This window comes from Antechinus flavipes, chromosome 3 (genome assembly GCF_016432865.1).
Source record: "Antechinus flavipes isolate AdamAnt ecotype Samford, QLD, Australia chromosome 3, AdamAnt_v2, whole genome shotgun sequence".
In the NCBI taxonomy this organism is placed as follows: Eukaryota; Metazoa; Chordata; class Mammalia; order Dasyuromorphia; family Dasyuridae; genus Antechinus; species Antechinus flavipes.
The window spans coordinates 326709899-326734927 of record NC_067400.1 but is presented as its reverse complement, the minus strand read 5'-3'; the positions used below and the strand labels follow the sequence as shown (position 1 = coordinate 326734927).

Here is a 25029-nt window from a genome sequence, read left to right as displayed (position 1 = left end):
TTATTCTATTCCTGTTGTCTTTGGAAGAAACCAAATTATAGGAAGCAACCCTATTTTTTCCATGAAATAATCTATCTGCTGTAAAGAAACGGACAATTTTGCATTGAGCCCAATAGGGTTAAGAATACAGCATGATCTATTTAGTGACAAATTAAAATTCATTCCTGTGGAAAATTGAGAGTAGATTAGCAGCATTGCCTGGGCTTGTCAGACACTTCATGGATTGAAGTCTTTGGGGCAATTAGTAAATTGTGCATGGAATTGTCAAGCAATTAATAAGGAAAAGTTTGCTTATCTGTCCGATTATTTCCTGCACTAAAGGGGCTCTCAGTAGGGACTTTGTATCTGATGGGAAGTGTTGTAGTCATATATATTCAATCATTCATTCATTTATTCATTCACTCAATCACTCACTTATTCATTCATTCATCTAAGATCATGTGATAAGCAAATACTTTAAGAAAAGAAATGCAAATAGTGAAATGGTAAATAAGAGAGCATGTCTCTATACTGTGAACAAATTTTGATAGGTCTTTTAATCTTTGATGAGTAGGGATTTCCCCCATTAATGAGGGTTTCTGGCACTGAAAATACTACTATTCTAGCCATGATTATTTATTATACAAGTAATGTGGCAATCCCATAATTCCTTTTAATTATATACCAACACATGCATGTAAGAACCATCATAATATCGACAACTAGAAAGTGTTCTTTAAAGGTATCTTGAATGATTTGGAGTTTACAAAGGTATCCAAATTGGCTGTTTTGAAATGGAATATATACACTGAAGACAACAATGTGTGTGTGTATGTGTGTGTATGTGTGTGTGTGTGTGTGTGTGTGTGTGTGTGTGTGTGTATGTATATGTGTGTGTGTGTATACCAAAGTTGGGCTAGTTTAGTGGTTTAATTTGTATTTTGGCCAGTGCCTTCTTTGAGATGAGAATAATATTCTTAATTTCTTCTCTTGGCCTTGTTAGTGAACTCCAACTTGAACATGACTAGACAAGGGAAATATTCTCTCTATCTCAGAGAAAGAGAGAACAGTTTAATGGGGAAAGTATTTTATAGGCTTCCATGGTTCCTCATGGGAAACCCATTGACTGGCACATGGACATACACTCTGACACCATTCTATGTAAACCCAGACATGCTTCTGCTCATTTTAATTAGACAGATAAAATTAGCAAGGAGATTAAGGTAAAAGGCAAATTAAAAATATTTAAATGTTAAGTGGAATTTACAAAAGTGAATTGAGCAATGAGGTACAATAGAGAATAGTGTAAAGAGAAACACAGAAACATATGAACATACCTCTGAAGCCATACAACCTAAGCCAGTATTTAAGACCAAAACCCTTAGGTCCACATGTTAGAAAAGAAGAATCCTTCTTTACCACCTACTTATATGTTACTGGAATGTTGGAGAATGTTCTCCACATATTCTTTTTTTTCCTCCTCATTTCCAGTTGCCAGAAATCCAACAGTCAATACTATTCTAGCATGGCCCAAATAAGATCCATTTCAAAGCTCTCCTCTGCTTCCTGTCTCTGAGTTTGCAAGCTATTGTGAGTTTAGTTTCCTTTTCTTTTTTCTCCCCACCCCAATCCCAATGAAACCAGTGGTCCAGCTGGGCCAAGCAGAAAGCCAAGTCAACAACCTCTGATCGTTCCTGACTTCCTGGGGAGTGATGGTGCTGATGCTGTTGCAGTAGTCAGTCTCTTGTTTGTGTCTGTTATGAACAAGCAATGAATCCACAGTCATTTTACAATGCAGACACACACACACACTCGTGTTCACACGCACGGAAACAGGTTTTCTTTTTTTGTTTGTTTGTTTGTTTGTTTGTTTTTTCCAATTTGTGGTTTCTTTTTCCTTTTTGCAAAAAATGCAAACAAAAGAAAAACAAGGTTTTCAATTGAAGGTACATCTCTTCTTCAATATGAAGACATTAATTGACTTGGTTTGGATCCCCCATGCAGTGGTCAGCAAAGTCCTTTGGTAACTGACAGAAAGACATCTTGAGATTCAGGCGCTGGACAATTTGTTTGAAGAACCTTCCCCACACAGGTCATGAGCAAAGGGAAATGGATGTGGGAGAAGGGACAGGGGTCTGGGGGAGGAGTACAAAAGGAGAAAAGAAAAGAAATGTCATTGGTGAAGAAGAATTGAAAATTGTTTTGTTTTTTTTCCCTCTACCTCCTTCCCTTTCTTCCTATTGGTTTATGACTTGCTCACTGATGGTGGGATTTGAGTCTATTTTTCATTCCCCCAATACATATTAATTTCTCTTTATTTCCTTTACATAAATGATTTTTACATATTTATAGTTATATATTTGGTTTCCCCATGGCATCATAAAGGTGCTTCTGTCAGTGAGAAATGGAAGTTGCCTGTTAAAAAATCCAGTCCAGTTTACTCTTCGTTGGTGACATTATGATTCTCAGTTATAAAGCCAACCTCTCCAAAACTTTTCACAGCTTTGTTAACCTCTCTTTTCCCCTTCAATCCTTGTCTCTTTCCCTCCCACTCCTACCCCTCAGAAAACGAGAATTCTCATGCCATTGAGGTTGGAGATTGACTCATCTGTACCCTCATGGAATGAACACTGTTCAGGATCTTCTTCTGATGTCCTGCCAAAGTCACTCCTATTCTCAGAAGGTCTCTGGAGGAAGAAAAAGAAACAACAACAACAACAAAAAAAAACCCAATTCACTATAATTTCTTTCATTCATTCAAGAAATATTTATTGCACGCCCTCTATGTAGAGGACAGCAATTCCCATGCTTAAAGACTCTACAATTTAGTAAGGAATATAAGAACAGAAATAATATGAAAAAAATATTAAAATAAAATGATTAAAAGTAGAATATCAGTACTTAAAACAAGTTTGAATAATATACTATGAAATCTCATAAGAGACTGCCTAGGAGGATCTGAGAAGGATCTGGTGCTTTTGATCTCTGCCTTTAAAAAGTTTGTGTGTGTGTGTGTGTGTGTGTGTGTGTGTGTGTGTGTGTGTGTTAGCAGGAACAAGGAGGAGGAATTTTCAAAAAGGCATCCCAGGTATAGGGAATTATGTGACTAGAAAGTGAGATATTTATAGGAATAGGGAAAATATTTTTAAAGTATTAATAATTCAAAGTTGAACAGAATGACTTGGTTCAAATAAAGATGAATTGGAAATAATTTTCTTTGTTTTTCTTCTCCATCAAAATACTCTTTCCTTTCCTTCAAAGTAATGCTTGAAACAACTTCTCCAGGAAACCTTTCTTGATTAACCTAATTCTTCTGCAGTCACCCTAATTATCCATTAGGTCCTAGGTATGTGGTGCACCCCTCATTAGTTATGTGTTTGGAATTGGTCCTAATTCGTGACCAAATTCTCTTGGCCTATCACAATAACATTCTTGTTCAACATAATTTCAGTTTCAAGGATTTTTAGCACTTAATCTAGAACAGAAGTTATTAAACTTTTGTTTTGTTTTGTTTTTTTGGTCATGGATTCCTGGGCAGTTAGGTGAGGCTTATAGAGCCCTTCTCAAAATAATGATTTTAAGCAATTGAAGGAAATCATAAAATTAAGGTAGAGTTTAATGACAATGTATTTTTCCCCCACCAGAATTTATGAAACACCTAAAATTGTTCTACGAACACTATATTAAAAACCTGTGGTTTAAAGTCTATATTTGAGATTAATTGGTTTTCTTATCACCTATATTAGGTGGGGTATAATCAATTGATTGATTATTCATTATAGATAGAAACTCCAGCTGAAGGGCAAAACAGAAGGTTTAGGGGACATTTTTGGCTAGACATTTTAGTCATACACTTCCACCAACATAGCATCAATCCTTCCTTTAAACTCAATACTCACATATTGGCATTTTGAAAATTTGTAAAGGTCAGGATGCATACTTTCATTATATCCTTTCTGACTACTATTTTTCTATCTCTATTTTGGAAACAAAAATTCTGAAATTCCAGGAAAGATATCCCCAAAATGACTTTCAAGTATCTGAATGAAAGAAATGCTGTGAAAGTTTCTGTGACTTGACTTCCAGTCTACATGTTTTGTGGTGACCTATACAATTTTCTAAGCATTAACATAAATAAAACTCTTATTTTGTTTTCACTTGTCCCTTGATAGCTAAGAAAAGGACAAGCAAAAGATTAGATTATAATAATCTTTTTTTCAAAACTAAGTAGAAAAGATTATTAAGATTGAGCTAGCCTCAAAAATGAAAAATGCTAATATGCAAAAGTCTTCCTAAAATGGGATCACATTCCTTCAAATCCCCAGATCATCAGATTATTCCTCACAATCTCCTCCAGAGTAAAGTGGGGAGAAGTATTGGACATAGTTTTTATTCTATACCCCCTTTTACCTTCTTATTTGCTTTTGTAAGGCTACCAATTTTTCCTGAGTTGCAGTTTGAGTGATTACATATTATGACTATTAAGATTATTATTATCACTAATCATCATACATTCCCTATATATTTTTTTGCATTTACATTTCTGAGCCTTACCAACTCTTGCATAGGGCTTACTTTTTTTTTCTCCTCAAATATCTCAAATTGTATCCAGAGTTACTCTTTCTTATCTGAAAATAAACTCCCTATATGTCAACTTCACTTTCCACTCAAATTATTCTTATTCCTTTTTTTTCTTCCTTCAATTCTTCTGCATGTGTATATTTCCAAACAGAGAACAGAATTCTTCTGGGGCCAATTATTCTACACTATCCCCATTGTATTGGAAGTATAGTGTACCTTCTCTTCCTTAGTGGCCAGAAACAGAGGTAAAAATAAGAGGGAAAACAGTTTCACTGCAGAGTTATTTCCATTCTTGAATCATAGCCTCTGCCAATCATCCCATGGTGTCCATTTTAAACCTACAACCTCAGTTGATTGATTTTCTACTTGTAAGTGTTGCATTTTTATGTTTTTCTGTGTGATAGTAATTTATAATGGCAGGAGCTGTCTTTTTAGGTAATGGTTGGATATGTACCCAGGGTTTATAAAAGAGAAATTAAATGAACTCTGATGTTTAGTAGATCTGAGTTTGGAACAATATCCAAACAACCTCCCAAGAGAGAATGGTGTCCCTGTTATCACTGACAATAACAATTCTCCAAGAAACAAAGTTGGAACTGGACGGAAGTTATCATTGTGGCACAGAGTCGAAGGCAGTCCAGTGAATAGGGACATGACAAATACTGCATTTTAGGATATTTTCTTTATCTGACAAATAGGCCAGAGGATGGAGTTTTTTGGAAGGAGCATTTCAAAGTTTAGAGGAATGAATGACTTCATCCTGAATGAAATTAGGGATAAGAAGAATGGTAGAATCTGACCATTGCTTCTCTAATCTCCCATTAGGGTACTTTGAGATAGGATGCTAGATACATGGCTTCAGGGTATTCTTTTAGCCAGAGAGATTGATCAGGCAAAATAAGTCTGGTTGGACCAAGCTCCAGGCCATCACCCATATGAAGGGTGATATAACTTTCTTTGCTATGATAAATTGTGACCATCAGTTGTAATATAAAATGTTATTTGCATCCAACAGAGACACTATTCATATATCTGACTATCAGCATATATGGTGGGAGGAAGAATAAGTTGGCTCAAGTTTGTAGTTTTATACAAGTGCTACTTGTGCAAAAAACTCTAGACATTTCCCTGTACCTCTAAACATGACATCAAGATAGTGCAGTGTCTATTTCTACAATTTGGTTTAAGTTATTGAATATCTCTGTTCTTTCCATCTGAAGATTTTCCTTGATAGTTTGAGTTTTAAAACTTGAATGCTAAAAAGAAAAATCTTGGGGAATAGGCACATAATGCATAAATGTTAATTTTAAGTTCTCCCATTTGATATAGTTTACAATTTTCCCTTCTATCTTCCCAATATATATCATGTCTCCATCTTTCCATCAATATCCATAGCTGTGAAAAGAAATGAGGTCATGTATAGTCAAATCCCAAGATATAAGAGAGAACTAAATCCTTATTGAATAGGTTGAAGAGCATATGGTCTACTTACTCTGATGTCATCTGGGTAACCAGCTGGAGAGAGGTGAACCCAGCAGTTAGGAAACTGTCTCTGTACTGAACCATTTTAATTGCATTGAGCCAATCATCCACTGAGGTAAAGGCAGTAAAATCAGGGATGGAACGATCTAACAGGGGCTGAGAAGGCCTGCAGTGACAGAAATAAAACAGAGTTAAACTGCTAACTACAGAGTTGGAAGAATTAATCAATACTGTAAACTAAAACTCAACAGTATGCTTTAATGGTTGGATGATTGAGCTTTAGGGCTGAATAGTTCTTTAGGAGTATTCTCACCTATTACCCTGCCTCCAATAAAGATCACACTTAATTCTAGAAAAATACTAGTATCCCAATTCATAATTGCACTAGAGAAGGATATTTGTCAGCTTCTTTGTTAACCAGTTTTCAATATCTTCCACTAAGAAAATGGTTGGATTTTTAATTTATTTTGTTTCTTTGACTTGAGTCTTTTCATTTACAAATTATTTTGACCCTGTATCAAGGAATTAGAAAGAGAAATAAAATAGGAACTGATTAAACTTCCTGATGTGTCTTTTACTCCTTAGTAGTAAGACTGCGGAACAGTCATTTAACTGAAATGTCTTTGGGAAGACAAACTGGAACTCACTTGCCAATGTAGCATATCAAGGCATATTTAATATTTATGTCTTTCTCTAAGTTTCACTATTGTTCTGAGCTAACAAACTGGTACCAGACTGGAAATCCTGGCAGTTTTACCAAACTAGAGAACCTGCAGATATAGGTTGAATAATGAAGCATCAGAAGTGGAATGTGAATCAAAATCCTCTGATTTCTGAGATTCTAAAGAGGGTCTATTTACACTGGTGGCTAGACTACTGTAATATCATCATATAAATAAAGATTATATGTATGTGTGTGTGTATATATATATACATATATGTGTGTGTATATATATACATACATGTGTGTGTATGTATATATATATGTATATTATATATATATATATATATATATATATATATATATATATATATATATATATATATATATTTCTCATGATATATTTCTTTTTTCCCCCAAGTAGCTAGTGGGCTGTCATTTGTTAAATCTTATAGTCATGGGGGAAGCTAGATGGTACAGTGGATAGAGCATAAGTCCTGGAGTCAGGAGGACCTGAGTTCAAATCCAGCCCTCAACATTTAGTACTTACGAGCTGTGACCCTGGGCAAATCATTTAACCCCAATTACCTCAGAAGGGAAAAATCATATCCTAATCTGAAGATAGTTAGGTGGTATAGCAGATAGAGACTGGGCCTAAAGTCAGGAAGATTTATCTTCCTGAATTCAAATCTGGTCTTGGACACTTCCTAACTGTGACTCTGGGCAAGTCACTTAACCCTGTTTGAATCAGTTTCCTCATGTATAAGTGATCTGGAGAAGGAAATGGTAAACTACTCCAATATCTCTACCAAGGAAATCCCAAATGGAAACTCCAAAACCAAATGAAGTCAGAAAGAATTGAAAAAACTAAACTAACTTACACAAATCATCAGTATTTTAATATATTATTGACAAAGCCCAGCAGTAAGAGATAGAAAGAAAAATTCTAATTAAAATAATAGTAGATAATATAAAATATTTGGGGGGGGGGGAGTCTACCTGCCAAGACAAACCCAGGAATTTTATGAAAACAATTACAAAATACTTTTCACACAAATAAAGTCAGATTTAAACAATTGAAAAAAGATCAAATGCTCATGGGTAGGCTAAGCTAATGTAATAAAAATGACAATTCTGCCTAAATTTGTCTACTTGTTCAGTGCCATACCAAATTGCCAAAAAAAATTTTTTACAGAACTGGAAAAAATAACAACAAAAATCATCTAGAAGAGCAAAAGTGCAAAAATAGCAAGGGAATTAATGGAAAAAAAAAGTACAAAGGACAGTGGCTTAGCAGTACCAGATCTAAAATTATATTATAAATCAACAGACATCAAAACCAATTTTTTTTCTTTTTTGCTGAGGCAATTGAAGTTAAATGACTTGCCCAGGATCATACAGCTAGGAAGTGTGATGTGTCTGAGGTCTGATTTGAATTCAGGTCCTTCTGATTTCAGGGCTGGTGCGCTATACACTGCGCCACCTAGCTTCCCCTCCATCAAAACCATTTGGTACTGGCTAAGAAATAGAGTGGTCAATCAGTGGAATAGATTAGATACATGCGATACAATAATCAAGGCCTATCTAGTATTTGATAAATCCCCAAACTCCAGCTTTTGGGAAAGGAACCCACTATTTGACAAAAATTGCTGAGAAAACTGGAAAATAATATGTCAGAAACTGGACACAAACCTATATCTCAGACCCTATACCAAAATAAGGTCAAAATGGATACATTATTTATGTATAATAGATGATACCATAAGCAAATTAGGAGAGCAAGGCAGAGTTTACCAAGGCAGGAATTTATGACCAAAGAAGAACTAGAGGATATGGCAAAATGGACAAATTTGATTATATTAAATTTAAAAGATTTTGCACAAACAAAGCCAACAGAAACAAGATTAAAAGGGAAGTACAAAATTGGGAAAAAATTCACAGCCAGTGTTCCTAACAGTCTCATTTCTAAAATACATAAAAAATTATGTCAAATGTATAACAATACAAGTCTTTCCTCAATTGATAAATGGTCAAAGGCTACAAACAGACAATTTTCAGATGATAAAATCAAAATCATCTATAGTCAGATGAAAAAAATCATTATATATTAGAGAAATGCAAATTAAAACAACTCTGATATATTATCTTACACCTCTCATATTGGCTAAAATGACAAGGCAAGAGAATAATAAATGGTGGAGAGCATGAGGGAAAACTGGGACACTAATGCATTGTTGGTGAAATTGTGAAATGATTCAACTAGTCTGGAGAGCATAGAACTATGTCCAAAGGACTATTAAACTGTGTATACCCTTTGATCCAGCAGAATCACTCTGTATCCCAAGGAAATCATAAAGGAGGAAAAAGGACCCACATGTGCAAAAAATGTTTGTAGCAGCTCTTTTTGTGGTAGCAAAAATTGGAAAATTGTAGATGTCTACAAACTGGAGAATGGCTCAACAAGTTGTGTATAGGAAGGTAATGGAAGATTATTGTTTTATAAAAATGATGAACAAGCTGATTTTAGAAAGGCCTGGACAGAATTACAAGAACTGATGCTGAGCAAAACAAGGAGAACCAAGAATGTATTGTACACAATAACAGCAAGAATGTTCTATGCTCAACTATGAAAGACTTGGTTTTTCTCAGTGGTTCAGTGATCCAAGGTACTCCCAATAGACTTTAAATAGAAAATGACATCTCCACCCAGAAAACAAAACAAAACAAAACAAAACTATAGGATTGCATATAAATCAACACATGCTATGTTCACTTCTTTTTTTCTGTTTTTTTTCCTCTTCTGTATTTTTTCTTTTGTTCTGATTTTTCTCTTTCAATATGATTCATAAAGCAATGTGCATTAAAAATAAATGAATGAATGAATGAAAATTTAAAAACAAAGAAAAATGACAGAATCAGAATAGTGCTCACTACAGACCCTTATGTTCTTTCTATACTTTCATGGACACCTTATTATTTTCATATAATGAGAGAGCTCCAGAAATTGACTATACCTTATGAAGAGAAAGCATTATATCATGCTAGATAGACTAACTGCAGAGAAAAAAAATGAAGACTAAATTAGAATCTAAAGCAATGTACATATCTATATTTTAATCAAAAGAGAGAGGAGAGAAACAAATAATAGCTTTTATTATGTAAACCTTAGAGTTGTAAATTACTTTAACATGCACTATTTTATTTGATTTTCACAAATGTTGTAAGAACAAGTATTATAATATCCATTTTATAAATAGGGAAACTTATGTTTAGAGAAATGAAATTATTCACTCACAGTTACACAGCAAATAATTGATGGAACCAGTATTCTAAGTCAGGCTTTTTGACTTTAAGACCAGTTTCTTACTAAACCATGCTGTCTCCCCAAAAAGTTGAGTGATAAAATAAATGCTCTTCCATTTGCTGTATTTGCTAATGAAATTAGTCATCCATTTGGGTCAATCATCAAACTAGGGAAACTGAGGCACTGAAAATTTAAGTGACTTCCCTGGAGTCGCACACTCAGTTAGTTTATGAGAGAGTTGGAATTTGAAACTATATTTTTTTAACTCAAGGATGGCTTTGTAGCCACTCTAACATGCTGCCTGTTTTTGCTGCCTTTTCTTGTGTTTGCTATAGCTTTTTAAATTAACCCTGCCCAGGACTTTCCCCCCTCAGTGATGCCCTGAAACTTACACAGCGGTGATGGTTGCCACAGTTTTGAGACTTGCTGGATTCCGGATCATTTTATCCAAGGTATTGACAATCTCTGTAAAGCGTGGTCGGGTATTGCGGTCCTTCTGCCAACAATCTAACATGAGCTGGTGCAGAGCAGCTGGGCAGTCCATGGGTGGGGGGAGTCGGTAATCTTGCTCAATGGCATTGATGACCTAAATAGGAGACAATGGAGAAGATTTTAGAGTGATGGCCAACATTACATAAAATTCATCCTCACATATGAGTAGGGTTTGCCAGCGTTTAAGAGAGCATCAAATTCTTCAGCTCAAGAAACATTTGTTAAGGGTTTACTATATGCTCGATGTGATAGATGTTTAATAATCATTAATATCAAATAACATAACAATATAACATAACAGTACAACAATATAACATATATCATTTTTTGTACTTTAAGGATTGCAAAATGATTAATAAACATCTCATTTTATTCTTAAAACAGCCCTGAAAGGTAGCTGCTATTGTTAATCCCATTTTACAGATGAAGAATCTCAGAGTGAGAAAATTTAAGAGATATACTTACCCAGATTCACACAATTAGTATCTAAAGTGAGATATTTAACTCAGATTTCCTTAACTCCAAGTCAAGGACTCTCACCTACTGCTCTGCCTAGCTGCCTCAAAATAGAATAGTACCAAATATCAAAGATTCAAAGACAAAGAACAAAAGTCACTGCCCTCAAGAACCTTATGTGCTCTCTTCTAGTTATAAACTATGGTTATAGACTCCCTTAGTAGTTAAAAAAGGAAGGAATGTTATGTAAGCATCCCATAATCCACTGGATTAATATACTTTTATTAAAAGCATTTCTTCTCAGTATAATAATAGCCTCATTCTTTCATTATTGCATATGAAGATGAAGATAAAATATTTAAATATAGCAATTCACATTTGTGTAATGCTTTCATTTGATTTTTCCAGAATTCCTTTGAGATGAGTGATACAAATATTTTATGCATAGATGAGTGGACTGTAGCTCAGAGACCTTTGGCTGATCTGTTACCTATCTAGTAAGTGAAGGAAGTAGCTTATTTTGTTGTTCTTGTTTAGTGGTATCTGACTCTTCAGGACTACTTGTAGAGTTTTCTTGGCAAAGATACTAGAATGGTTTATTATTTCCTTTTCCAAATCATTTTATAAATAAGGAAACTGAAACAGTTATGCAGAGTCACATAGCTAGTAAGTGTCTGAGGCTATCTTGGAACTTTAAGAAGATAAGTCTTCCTAACTCCAGACAATACATGCTATCCACTGCTCCTCCTAGCTTCCCAGGGGTGGAATATAAACTAGGCATAATGAAAATTAGTCAGTAGGATTCCCATCATTTCTGTTGTGTTTGTGCAGTTTTCATGGCAATCTGTGTTTTGGAGAAAACTCAGAAGTTTTGTCTGCAGATAACAAACATAAAAACAAAAACTAAAAAATTCAGTCTATTTAGATAAGCAGTATAGCATCTTAATGAATACACCAAACTGACCCATCAATTCCTGCTTCTTTTTCAAATAGCATTGGACAGGCAACCAAATAGAATGAACTTGTCACACAGTCCAGTTGATTTCTGGTTCATTAAGACAATCGATCTAATTCAACTAAATTTTTTTTCTCAGCCACACATGTCTGCTTTTTAATGGGGTATGACTTCTTCTGATTGACAGATTGACATAAATTGCTTAGATTCAGATTCTCTTTCTTGAAGTTGATGTTCTATTTTTCTTTGTCTGTTTTTTGACTTAAAGAACTTAAACTTCTCTAATTTGGGTCTTTGGTCTTCAAAAATGAGGAGCCATTCACCCAGGAGTATGCTGGAGCCAGCTCTAACCAGCTTTAGGATTAAGAGAACAATTATTAAATTTTCTGTGTCATTTACACCTCAGAAATCAGCAATTGCTACAAGGGCAATAGTGACTGTCTACACTAAAGAAAATATCTATAATACAAATTAAACTGAAAAACACATGTACATACATTTCTCCCCTCCCTTTCACCCCCTTAACTGGTTGTTAAACATTTCCCAGCATACCCTTGCATTATAGCATTGCTTAAACTCAGCAAGACTGCAATCAAAAACTCAGGGAATAGTCATCATCGAGAATGGAGATTCAACGACTAGGGAATAATCATCATCATAATAACTGTTATTCATATAGTGTTTTCAGATTTGCAAAGTTTACATGTGTTATCTTATTTGAGCCTTACAATACCCCTATATTTACCTTACTCCCTGAAATGGCAAAGCAATATGCTCTCATTTGTTATTTAGCCATTGCAGTCATATCAACTCTACATGACCCTATTTAGGATTTTATTGTCAAAGATACTAGAGTAATTTTCCATTTCCTTCTGCAGCTTATTTTATAGATAAAGAAACTGAGGCAAATAGGGTGAAGTGACTTGACAGAGTTATATAGCTAGTGAGTGTCTGAAGCCATATTTGAATTCACATAAAAAAGTCTTCCTGACTCCCGGCCAGGTGCTCTATTCATTGTGCACTTTGCTGCCCAGATGCTTTCCTAGTTGGTAGCTTCTTACCTGGCTGATACAGTGAGTTGCTCAGCTTCTTTCAGAGATTCAGGGAATAAGGAAGCCTTGGGAGAAGCCCACATTCTTTTGGTGACATTATCACTACTTTCACCATTTCAATTAAGTCATTAGTTGTTATTATCTGAAATAACTCTGCTAGTGGTTTAATGTTCTTTAACTTAGGAAAGGCATGTTTGTTAATTAACTCTGCAAAATACTTTATTTATTAGGCCTTCAATGGCTACAACTAAGGTGTCAGCAAGGAACACCTGAATGAGAATTGGAAGACAAGGGTTTGGGTTCACTCCATCAATAAGCATTTATTTATTTATGATTTATTATCATGGTTCAGGCACTCTGCCAGGTTGGGAATCAAAACACAAAATCAAAACATTTCTGCCTTCAAGGAGCCAACATTCTATTTCTTACTATCCTATCACTGGCCTTGTGGATTTATACCTCTCATTTGCTTGGGATCACAATTTCTCCATCAGTAAAAGTAAAGAAGTTTGACTGGAAAATATATAAGATTTTTTAATGAATCTGTAATATCTATGCTAATGAAGCATTCCATCTTTAAAACACTATCCTAATTCTTTTGGAACTTTTCTTTTAGCTTTCATAAGTTGCCATGGATGCTTAGAAAGTTTTCAGTTAAGATGACTCATTCCTTCATATCAAGAAGTTTTGAGGGTTTAGGAAAGATATCCCTCTACTGCAAGGAACTAATCCTAATATCAATATAAACACTAGTTCTAAAGATTAGCATTAAATCAGGCTTTTAAGGTCATCAGCAATCCTAAAATAGCTTCTTTCTTTTTAAAAATAATTAACTAATTAATTTTAAACTTTAATAAAAATAGGAAAAAAATTGCAATGTGAACAGCAGAACATGAAAGGATTCAAAATATAAACCAATAAATTTCCATTTCAAGAAAGTCTATATAATGAATACTATACATTGTGTTCAAAGATGTCCATCTTTTGTTTGCTTCCTTGTAGTTTTTTTTTTTTTTTTTGGTTCTTCACTATGCATTTTTACCCTTATTCTTTTCTCCTTTCCTCTCCTAATATAAGGCTACAATTAAGCACAGACGTATATATCACCCCCACATACACATGCAAAATGTATACATATGCACACATGTGCAAAACATATATTTACATATGCATGCATTCACACAGATATCTATAATCATACACATGTATACACACATACATTTATATGCATCTATGTAAGACCATGCTTGTTAATACTTTCTTTGAAGGTGGATAAATCTTCCTTCATAAGTCCAAGTCTTTCCATATTTTGCAAACTCTACCAAACTCATCATTTTCTATACTACAGTAATATTCCAACTTTATATTGTGTACCTACTTTAAATAGTCTAAACAATATTGATCAACATGTTTAATATATAATGTAGTTTCCTTATTTTTCCCTTTTGGTTAAATCTATTTTGGCTTTAATTTTGTCTGAGATCACCATACCTGCCTTTTTTTTTTTTCACATAATAAATTCTACTCCAGATCTTTTTATGTTTATATGTATCTCTTAGTTACTATCTCTCCTGATTCCTCTGCTATACTTTTGCTGCTACCTTGACTTCTTTTTACTTAACCTATGCCCTGCAAAGATCTTTGCCTTATCCTCTCTCCTCACTTTTTTCTCTGGCCCTCTTGTTTCTATCTGATATCAGAAGGTTTTATAGCTTCCCAAATATATATGTTGTTCCCTCTTTATTCCATTCTTGTTAATCTACACACTTTCTTACTGAATTCCCTTACCCTATTATTTCTTTGTTAATTTAAAAGACTTTTATACCCCTTTAAATGTATATGTTGTTCTTTCTTTAACTCAGTTATGATATAAATAAGGTTCCCTCTAAAAATCCCTCCCTTATCTGTTGGAATCCTTACTAACTGCTAACTAATTAGAGTTGATCTAATCTTACAGGAAGATGTTTTGGCCAGAACCTGAAACAAGGTACTAAGTAGAACTAATCTTGTTAAGCAGAAATAAACAAGAACCAAGGGCAATACCAGTTCAGAAAGTAAAATAATTTTTTATAATTTTATGAAGGAGTGGTGGAAGATTGTTATGTAGTATAATCTATAGAAAAGAGAAACAATGAAAAGGCAAATTTACAGAAAGCTTTGTTGGAAATGACAAAGAAGTCATCCTGAAGAAGATATTTTTACAATGAAAGGAAGAAAAGGATTACAAATAGATGCAAGATAGAAAAGATAAACAAACATTTCATGGAGCAAACTAGTTTCATCATCAAGGAGGTTAGAACTGCCATGTTTTGATTCTGACATCACAGAATAGGTCTACACACTAGTAGACCTACCCATCAAGGCAGCATAAATGGTACCAAATCAAAAGTAAAAGCTGAATAACAGCAAGTATGCAATAGCATGTCCATAGTAGATCACACAGAAGTTTGAGGGATTGATTCTTGCTATATCTCAAGAAGGAGATCATATGAAAGCATGAAATAAAACAGTAAGACTTTATTGCTGCCCTCTGTAATAGTGAAGAAAAGAAAATCAATTGACCCTGATACATATGCGCACTTTCCTATCTGTATGAATTTTTTTTAGAATTATCTATAAATGTATTGATTGCAATTTTTTTTTTTTCGTGAGGGGATTTGGGGTAAGTAACTTTGCTCAGGGACACTCAGCTAGGAAGTGTTAATTGTCTCAGGATCGATTTGAACTCAAGTCTTCCTAATTCCAAATTTAGCGCTTTCTCCACAGCACCATCTAGGTGCCCATGTAAGATATATTCTTGATAAAGGCATAAGAAAATGACAGATTTTTTAGAAGGCCATTTTCCCCCACATCTTTACCATCAATGTGATTTACCTTTACATTGTAAAAAAAATAAGTGATCCCTTTGAGCTATTTGTTGACTATAAAAAAGCATTTAGTTAGATCATTATATCATTTCAAGAAACACTTCCTACCCCTCAACAAAGTTATCACTTATTCATGCTTGAATGGTATAAAAGCAGAAATAATCTTATTTGATGACATCTCTAATCAATTACATCAAACAAAATATAAAATATGAAGTATTCTTGCCTAAAGTGTTTGCTTATGTGATAGAGAAGATTTGAAAGAATCCACATTAGAGAAGCATTCCCCATATATGTCTGAAGATAATATTTTACCAAATGCAACAAACCATGATATCAAACACTACACAGCATTATATCATCACTCAAAAGTGATTCAACTAACTATAAAGACAGCTTGTAAATCCAACTATGTGGTATGTAATTGGATGGATAAACTATACAGCATATCAATATTTGGATAGCTACTTTAAATAAGCAAGATGAGTTCAGTGCTAAACAAGATGAGCCCCAATACCTTTAGTAAAAAACCTGTGGCATGGCTTAAATAAGAATCACACAAAGTATCAATAGACCTGGAAAGCATATTAGAGGTCATCAAGTTCAATTCTCTTATTTTATAGAAAAAGAAGATGTTATGTGTTCAAATGTTGGAGTTCTCGTTCTTCTCAAAGCACAGCCGATTTAGAGGCTTAGAGCCCTTCGGATGTCTCCAAATCCAAAGGTTCTGTCCTTCAGCCTCTGCCTCTGCTTTCTTCTGCCTCCAACCAACACAGAGATGGAAGGTCTCTCTTATCTCCTTCTGGGGAGCCCAGCCACCAACTTGCCGCGGAGAGAGGGCTTCTGGCGTAGCTCCACTGAAATCCGTCAAAGTGTTCTCTGCACCAGAATCGTTCCTCTCGTTCCTCTCGAGTCCAGCGCGATCAGCCAGCCAAGAAGAAAAAATGTATTCTGCCATAGATCCCTCATTGCTGGCCTTTTATCTGCCTCTTCTGAGAGAATGGGATTATGGGTTTTCTCCCATAGTGCTCTCTGGCCCAATGAGCTTTAAAGGAGGTGTGGACTCCCTTGAAGTTAGAAAGTGTACTTTGTGAAGCTAGCATATTTGTGGACTCCAGTGAGTAAAGGTGTGAACACAAGCCTTGTCTTGATTAGTTCTACTTAGTACCTTGTTTCAGGTTCTGGCCAAAACATCTTCTTGTAAGATTAGATCAACTCTAATTAGTTAGCAGTTAGTAAGGATTCCAACACTTATCCTTTTCCCCCTCCCTAACTCTTTCTGGTCTTACTTCTTTCTGAATTTAGTTTATACACTTCTAGAAATATATGCTTTGTTTTCTCTTTAATTTACATATGATAAGCGTAGGGTTCAAGAACTATCAATCCTCCTCCCCTATCTAATTCTTCTATGTTCTTTTTCTTGCACCTCATTTGTATAACTTAATTGCCCTTTTTACCTTTTCCTACACAATTTTGTTTTTTAGAATCACTTCCTACTCAGCTCTACATCAATCCTTCATTCTAACTATCCAATTATTAATGATAATCTCAGACTTACAGTTTACATTTCCAAGTATAAAAATTAAAGTTTGTTTTTACTGAGCCCCTTGTAATTAGTTTTCAATGTTTATTTTATATTTCTCTTGGATCTTATATATCAAATTTTGTATTAAGTTCAGATCTTTTCATAACAAAATCCTGAAAATCTGGCAATTCATTGAATGTTATTTTTTCCTATTCTGGATTATGTTTAACTTTTGGGGGATATATTTTGGCCACAGCCCCATTTCTTTTGCTATTTGATATATAATGTTCCAAGAACTACATTCTTTTAATGTAGTTATTGCTATGTCATATGTGATTCTAATTGTGGCTCTGCCACATTTGAATTGTTTTTTTTCCTTATTGTTTGTAATATTTTCTGCTTGATCTGGGTTCCTGGAATTTGGCTATGATCCTCCTGTTTGTTCTCTTTGTAAGATCTCTTTTAGATATGATCATTGATTTTTTTTTTCTATTTCTACTTTCTCCTTTTTCCCTAACATTTCAGGACAATTTTCTTTAATTATTTCTTGTATTATTATATCAAGAATTTTTTTTTTGATCATAGCTTTCAGGTAGTGTGATTATTCTTATAGTTTTCTCTTTTTGATCTGATTTTCAGGTTAGTTGTTTGCCCTGAGGTGCTATTTTGTTTTGTTTGTCAGGGAAAATCTGGAGAGCTTATAATTTTCTGACCTATTCCACCATCTTCCCAGAATCTTCTCCCAATAGCTTTTTTTTTTTTTTTTAAAGACAAATATCATTGTGTCTATTTCAGGCTGTCTTCGAACCTTATACTTCTTGGACACAGAGCTATGTACTGCCATAAATCTTTAGAAGGTTCCCAGATGAATATGTTACTACAGTCTAAGGGATGTGGAATTATTTATTATATTCAATTGAATCGTTACTTATTGATGACTTTAAATGCAATAGTTTATATTAAGTGTTATGGAAGATACCACAGTAAATAAAACCTTGTCCCTGCCCTAAATGAATGCTTTAGTTTTTATGGTTTAGTAGAGGAAATAATACAAAATAAGACAGGTACATAGGTAAACCAGAGAATAAGGTAAGAAATGAAAAGCATAATAAGGGAGGAAGCAAATGCAATGTTTGTCCAGTGAAAAAGGAAATTTCTGCTAGATGTTCTCTAAAAGAATTGATCAGACTGAGACATATATGAGGCTTCTCATACAATCAGACTTTTATGATCCTCTTATCTACTTTCATACTGATGAGTGTAAAACTTCCAACTGTGACTAGCATAATTCCCTAGCATTTATTGACATTGTACAAACACAGCTGAAAGAAAAAAGAAAGAAGGAAGGAAGGAAGGAAGGAATGAAGGAAGGATGAAGGAAGGAAAGAAGGAAGGAAGGAAGAGAGAAAGAGAGAAAGGAAGAAAGAAAGGAAGGAAGGAAGAAAGAAAAAGGAAGGAAGGAAAGAAGGAAGGAAAGGAGGGAGGGAGGGAGGAGAGAAAAGAGAAAAGGAAAGGAAGGAAGGGAGGGAGGGAGGCAGAAGAGAAAAAGAGGGAATGAGAAAATAAAGAAAAATAGAAGGAAGGAAGGAAGGAAGGAAAAGGGAAGGGAAGGAGGGAAGAGAAAGGAAGAAAGAAAGGGGAAAAGAGAAAGAAGGGAGGAAATAGGGAGAAAGAAAAAGGAAGGGATGAGAGAAGGGATGGAGAGAAGGAAGGAAGATAGGAAGTGAAGAAGGGAAAGAGGGAAGAAAGGGGGAAAAGGGAGGAAAAGAAGGTGAAAAGAGGGAAAGAAGGAAGGAATAAAAAGTCTTTTATCTATAAAATATTGGAGAAATATTATAGATAATGAACCAAATGCAGAATAATAGAAAATAATTATTTGTTAATTGCCTACTGAGTGCCATAATCTATTCTAAACACTATAAATTTTATTTCATTTGGTTCTCACAAAAAACTTGTGAAATAGATAACTACAATTATTCTCATTCTACAGATGAGAAAACTATGGCAGAAAACAATTAAGTGACTTGTCCAGATGTAAATGTCTGAGATTGAATTTAAATTCAGGACTTTTTGATTCCAGGAGCCTTACTTTATCAATTGTGCTTACTAGCAAAGCAGGAAGGGAAGTATGATACTGTGGAATTCTAATTAGTTTAGGAATCAAAGGATCTGAATTCAAATTGTTACTCATTTATTACTTGTGAGACTTTGGAAAAGTTACTTAACTTGGTCCCATTTCCTTTATCTGTAAAATGAAGAGTTTGGAGTAAATCCCTTTCATTTCTAAATGTATTAAAAGAAAGGGAATAGCAACACTAAAGACAGATGGTGACAAACCAAAGAATATTTTGCTGAATGATTTTTTTTCCTGCTTGATGTTTTATTTTGTCCTGTTCTAGAGATATCACAATTTCAGATGCTTATGGAACAAATCTCAATATATCTAAAATGGGCAAATAATTGGTTGGAAAAGACATGAACTCTATTATTACACATAAAAATTCATCTTAAAAAACATCATTAATGCCAACTCATATGTCTACTTTACCATCTCCGTAATATTTTATGGAAGATTATCTATCCTTAGATCAAGGATATCCTTGATGAATATATGTAAAGGAAATAGACTTTTGCAAAAAAGTATTTTATAGTAAACCATGCACGACTGATTGAGCTGATTCATTTACGATTCAAATAAAATTGAATGGATTAACTCCCTTCTCTGATTTCCCTTTTTTACCCCCAACACAATTGAAAAGGCATGATCTCTGGAAGAATATCATATGGATATTAACAATCAATGAAGAAGGAAAACTGAGGATAACATAAGGAAACACAAAGCATCAGTATGGGTTGAGGATAGTAGGCTAGAACATATCAATGAAGGATTATGCAAAAGAAGCATAATACAGGATATCATCAGAAAGATATATAATGAGAAAAAAAAAAACAGGTTGATCCAGTATGAAGAACTTTGAATGATTATTCCATATGCTTCATCAGTATTCGTGACAAGTCATATGTTGGGAGGATCTCCTTGTTGATCATTTGCAGAAAGATATGGACAAAAATTGCACAGGATAAAAACTATGAATTGGAGAGAATATCTATAGGAATGAAGTCACCAATCCGTAGATGTCATTATCTTGGTGTGGAAATGACCCAAGCATCTGGATGGCTAAAAACATGGTAGAAAGATTTTGAGATTCTCAAAAATTGTAAGAAGAAGAGATTAAGTACAGAGAGGTTCATTGACATTAGATTGACTACTAACTGATTCTTTGGCCATGGAAACAAACCAAAAAGAAATATGAAATGGCCCTCACTTGCATTTTGCTTTTTTTATCCCTTCCCCAATGAGAGAGCAAGAAAAACCACAACTTTTCCCCCGTTTAGAAACATTGATAGCCAAGAAAAACAAATTCCCATATGGTTATTTTTTTCTAACGTATTCTTAGTTTTCACCTTAAGTTCATCACTTCTCTCTTAGGAAATGGGTAACATGTATCATCATTAGTACCCTAGTATCACAGTTGGTGATTATGTTTATCAGAGTTCCTAAGACTTTCAGAGTTGTTTGTCTTTACAATACTGTTGCTGTACAAATTATTTTCCTAACTATGCTCATTAAGAATGATTTTGAAAACTATTCTGTTTGTATTAAAAGCTGGTTACATAGTGTTTTTCTTATCTAACCTCCCCACGGTGAAAAATCTTTCACTGTGTTTTTGAGACTCTTTTTATCTTTTTATCCATCCCTGTCAGTGAATGGTGATTTTTTAAAAATTGTGTTCAATTTATCTGACTAAATCTTGGAATATAGCATATCATAAGCAATGACCTTAAAAAATTTCAAAAAATCCCACATGTATCACACACATAATATACATGTATATACTTGTATATATGTATACAGATTATACATACACATGTGTGTATATTATGTGCACACTCACATACACATCTTCGGTCTGAACTCCAGCAAAGTAATATGAAATGAAGGCAACCTGGCCTAGTTGGTCTAGTTGGCATAAATAATGATATGTTAATAGCTAACTTTTTTTATAGTATACTGAGGTTTGAAGGGCACTTTGTATTTGTTATCTCATTTGATCCCTGTGAGGAGGATACTATATCCCCCCACATTTTACAGATGAGGAAACTGAAGTGAAGAGAGAATAAATTACTTGCCCAGAAATATGTAATTAATAATTATCTGAGGTAGGATTCCAACTCAGACCTTGTTGGCTATAAGTCCAGCATTTTGTCTCCTAAGCTGTGCTTCCTTCTCAGTGGAAGGAGCACCACTCTGAGACTCAGTCCCTTTTGTAACACTAACTAGCTTTATTATGCTGGTTAAGTCAACTCACCTTTATGGATCCCAGGTATTTCATATAAATGAAGAAGAGTTTGGAGGAGGTGATCCCTAAGGTTCCTTCCAATTCCATTAGTTAGTGATTCTGTTCTTATTATATCCAAGGTTAGGATGAGATCCAAGTGTTTTACTCAGAGAAAACAATGAGATAATGCAGAACAGAACTAGTCTAAAGGGCTCTTGTTAATAAAACATTTGACATTTTCCCTAAATTATCTAGATCTACTGCTTAGACCTTCAATGATGTTTCGCAAGTATATCTCCCCTCCCTTTTTATTTTGTTGCCTCTGTCTATGGAGACTTGGTCTTTGTTTCTATCCATGCAATGAAGAGGGTCTAATTGTTTCAACTGTTTTAACAGGCTTTTCTTCCAGGTACATCTATCTGGATGTGAGGGAGACAAACTCTGACCTGCAAAGCAGCACATCAGAATCCCTGGAATGAATAGAAACCTTATAGAGGGATTCTCCTTCATCTACTGAAGTGGCTAAAGCTCTGAAAGAAAAAAGAGCCACGTCCTTTCCCCATGCCCCCATCATCTCCAAAGGAAAAGCCCGGACACAAGCTGGTGCTTTATTCCCCATTAATGAACTGGATAGCAGGCGGTCCTTGCTCAGACCTTCAACTCTGGAATAGGCAAAGACTGAAGTGGAGGTGTGCAGGGCTGTGGAAGGAACCAGGGCATAGGGAGGTTAATTTGAGCTCTGATGTTTCAATAAAACCGCACTTCCTCTCCACAGAGACTGGCACTCTCATTATCTCTGTCAATCAAATCCCGAGCAGTAGAACTTCCAAGTTTCTCGCTCTGGCTGACAAACTCTCTGTGCATGTTCAAAGGCTTTCCTGGGCTCCTGAAGTCCAATTACCAGCACTCTGACTTGCCTTTGCAATTCTCTTTCTGAAAGCCTTCCAATTGTCATCTGTGAAATCCATTGCAGCTACCACTTGAATAGTTTCGAAAGAGGAAGGCTGTGTCTGAAGTCATGGCTACCTCCCCTCCTCCCATCCTTCCATCCCTTATGCTATGATTTAGGGGGATTTCTGAATCAGTGTGATACGCCTCTCTTCCCTCCCTTCACCCTTAATCTCAGTCATTCTACAAGGAGGCAAGCTCAGGCATTATAAAATATCTGCATTTTTTTTTTTTATTGGGGAAACATGCCAGGGAATGAGATTCAGCTGTGTTTTGCCACGTCTTTGCAGATGATACTGATTTGTGAATTATGGAAATCCAACATCAAAAATTCTGTGTGATCTAAAGGTGTGGAAATGTGTTTACTCAGGATCTCTTTGAATGCTAAATTTTGCCTGTATAATAAGGGTTTTCTTTCCTTTTTTTTTTCTTTTTTAATGAAATTGATTGTACAGTCTCTATAATACAGTGTCAAGAGAGGAATACTAAAATCGGAAATCAGACAACCTGGCTGTGTGACTTTGGGCAAAACTATCTTCAGGTTCTCAGCCTGGTTTTTGCATCTGGAAATGAATGAGGCTGGTCTTGAGAGGTCCTTCTATCTCTAAATCCTGTCATCTTATATATAAAAACAAGCTGTTTAATGAAGCTTTTTTTTTTCTTTTGGAGTAATGGAAGGTGGACATGTTTATTTCTATGTCATCTCTTTTACCATTGCTGATTATGTGGGTTCAAAATGCCACATCATTGAGCACTTGCACTCCATAAAAATAGCCTCTAAATCAATAGTCAATTATATATTATATACACCACTGGAATAGAGAAAAAGCATGGCTAATCCAAGACAATAGACAATCTTACAGTCACAGATATCTGGCAATGGAATGTAGTGATGAATGTACAATATTGAACTTACATTTGGATAAATATATTCTCACCCAGTCATATCTTTAGTTTCAAGCCTCAATAATTCTTTAGGTCTGGATCTACTAAGAAATGACTAGAAACGGGTCCTGGATTATTGGATAGATAAATTGGCATCATACATATTGCTGCGACAGAAATCCAACCATTCTTTACAAATCCTAAGAAGAAAACTCTCAATGAACCTGCAGACCACCAGCTTGATTTACAGTCTCTGGAGATGTTTCCTTTCCTTTCCTTTTAAAATATTTTGCTGAGCTAAATATTCTTGAACTTCAAACACAGGGAAGCGAAAACATCTACTCCAAACTCAGGAGTCATTTACAGAATAAGAGGAAGGATAGTTCCTTAAGTAAATAGCCTGAAATGTGGGCATTAAATGTAACCAGTGTTGGAGGTTTTATTTGTAGTCCTCCTAAAGAAGAACTTTGAAATAGAACTTTTATCCCATTTCATTCACTCAATTAAGCACCCACTTTCTATTTATAGGTAACAGTGAAAATGCATCTGAAGGCAGGCAGAAGTAGGAAACTAAAGGATAGCCCTAGTACTCCTTAGTCTTAGCCCTTGACTCTCTTGAGTTATAAAATGTTAGACTTGGAAGATATCTTGGAGATAGTTCAATCTAAGAGAGAAAATAAAGTTTCAAAATGTAGAAGATTACTGATAGCCCTACAACTAATTAATTGCATTATCAGCCACAGAGAAGCCCTATTTCCTGTTTCTAAGCCAGTTCTTTTCATGTTAAACCTTCCTTAAGTGGAAACAGGAAAATGTTTCTCATCCTCAACTTAAAAAATCATACCCAGCAAGGAATTGGAAATTGAAGGGATGCCCCTCACTTGGCTGAATAAGTTGTAGTATATGAATATAATGGAATACTATGGTCTATAAGAAATGATGAGCAGAAAGATTTCAGAAAAACCTGGAAAGGCTTATATGAACTAATTCTTAATGAAGTGAGCAGAACCAGGAGAACACTGTATGCAGAAATAGCAAGATTATATGTTGATCAACTATGATATATTTTCCTTTTCTCAGCAATACAGTGATCTAAGACAATTCCAATAAATTTGAGATAGAAAATTCTAATAGACTTGGGGAAGATCTATGGAGACTGAATATAAATCAAAGTATACTGTTTTCACTTTTTTTTTTCTTTCTTGTGGCTTTTCTCTTTGGTTCTGTTTTTCTTTCATACAGTGGTTAATATGAAAATATGGTTTAAATGTGTACATGTATAACCTATATCAGATTGCTTGCTATTTTAGGGAGAGGAAAAGGAAGGAAAGGAGAGAGAGAAAATTTGTAACTCAAAATCTTACAAAAATGAATATTGAAAATTATTTTACATATAATTGGAAAAATACTATCAATACTATCAAATGAATAAGAATGGGATAACATATGAAATGATGCAAAGTGAAAGTAGAACCAGAAAAACAATATATCCAATAACTACA

General features: G+C 34.6%; 1 protein-coding gene across 4 annotated transcripts in view; it reads right to left on the bottom strand.

The window, feature by feature from the left end:
- Positions 1-1134: 1134 nt before the first annotated feature.
- Positions 1135-25029, bottom strand: part of EPHB1 (EPH receptor B1) — a 718019-nt gene continuing 694124 nt past the window's right edge. For 2 of the 4 annotated variants that reach the window (XM_051985595.1, XM_051985592.1), the window contains exons 14-17: positions 10400-10593; positions 6053-6208; positions 2564-2666; positions 1135-2114 (exon numbers count right to left, since the gene is read on the bottom strand). In XM_051985595.1, the coding sequence (XP_051841555.1) occupies positions 2073-2114; positions 2564-2666; positions 6053-6208; positions 10400-10593 (495 nt within the window). In that variant the 3' untranslated portion in view covers positions 1135-2072. Of the gene's footprint in view, positions 2115-2537; positions 2667-6052; positions 6209-10399; positions 10594-25029 lie in introns of all 4 variants that reach the window. The other 2 variants (XM_051985594.1, XM_051985593.1) reach the window with 2 other exon arrangements.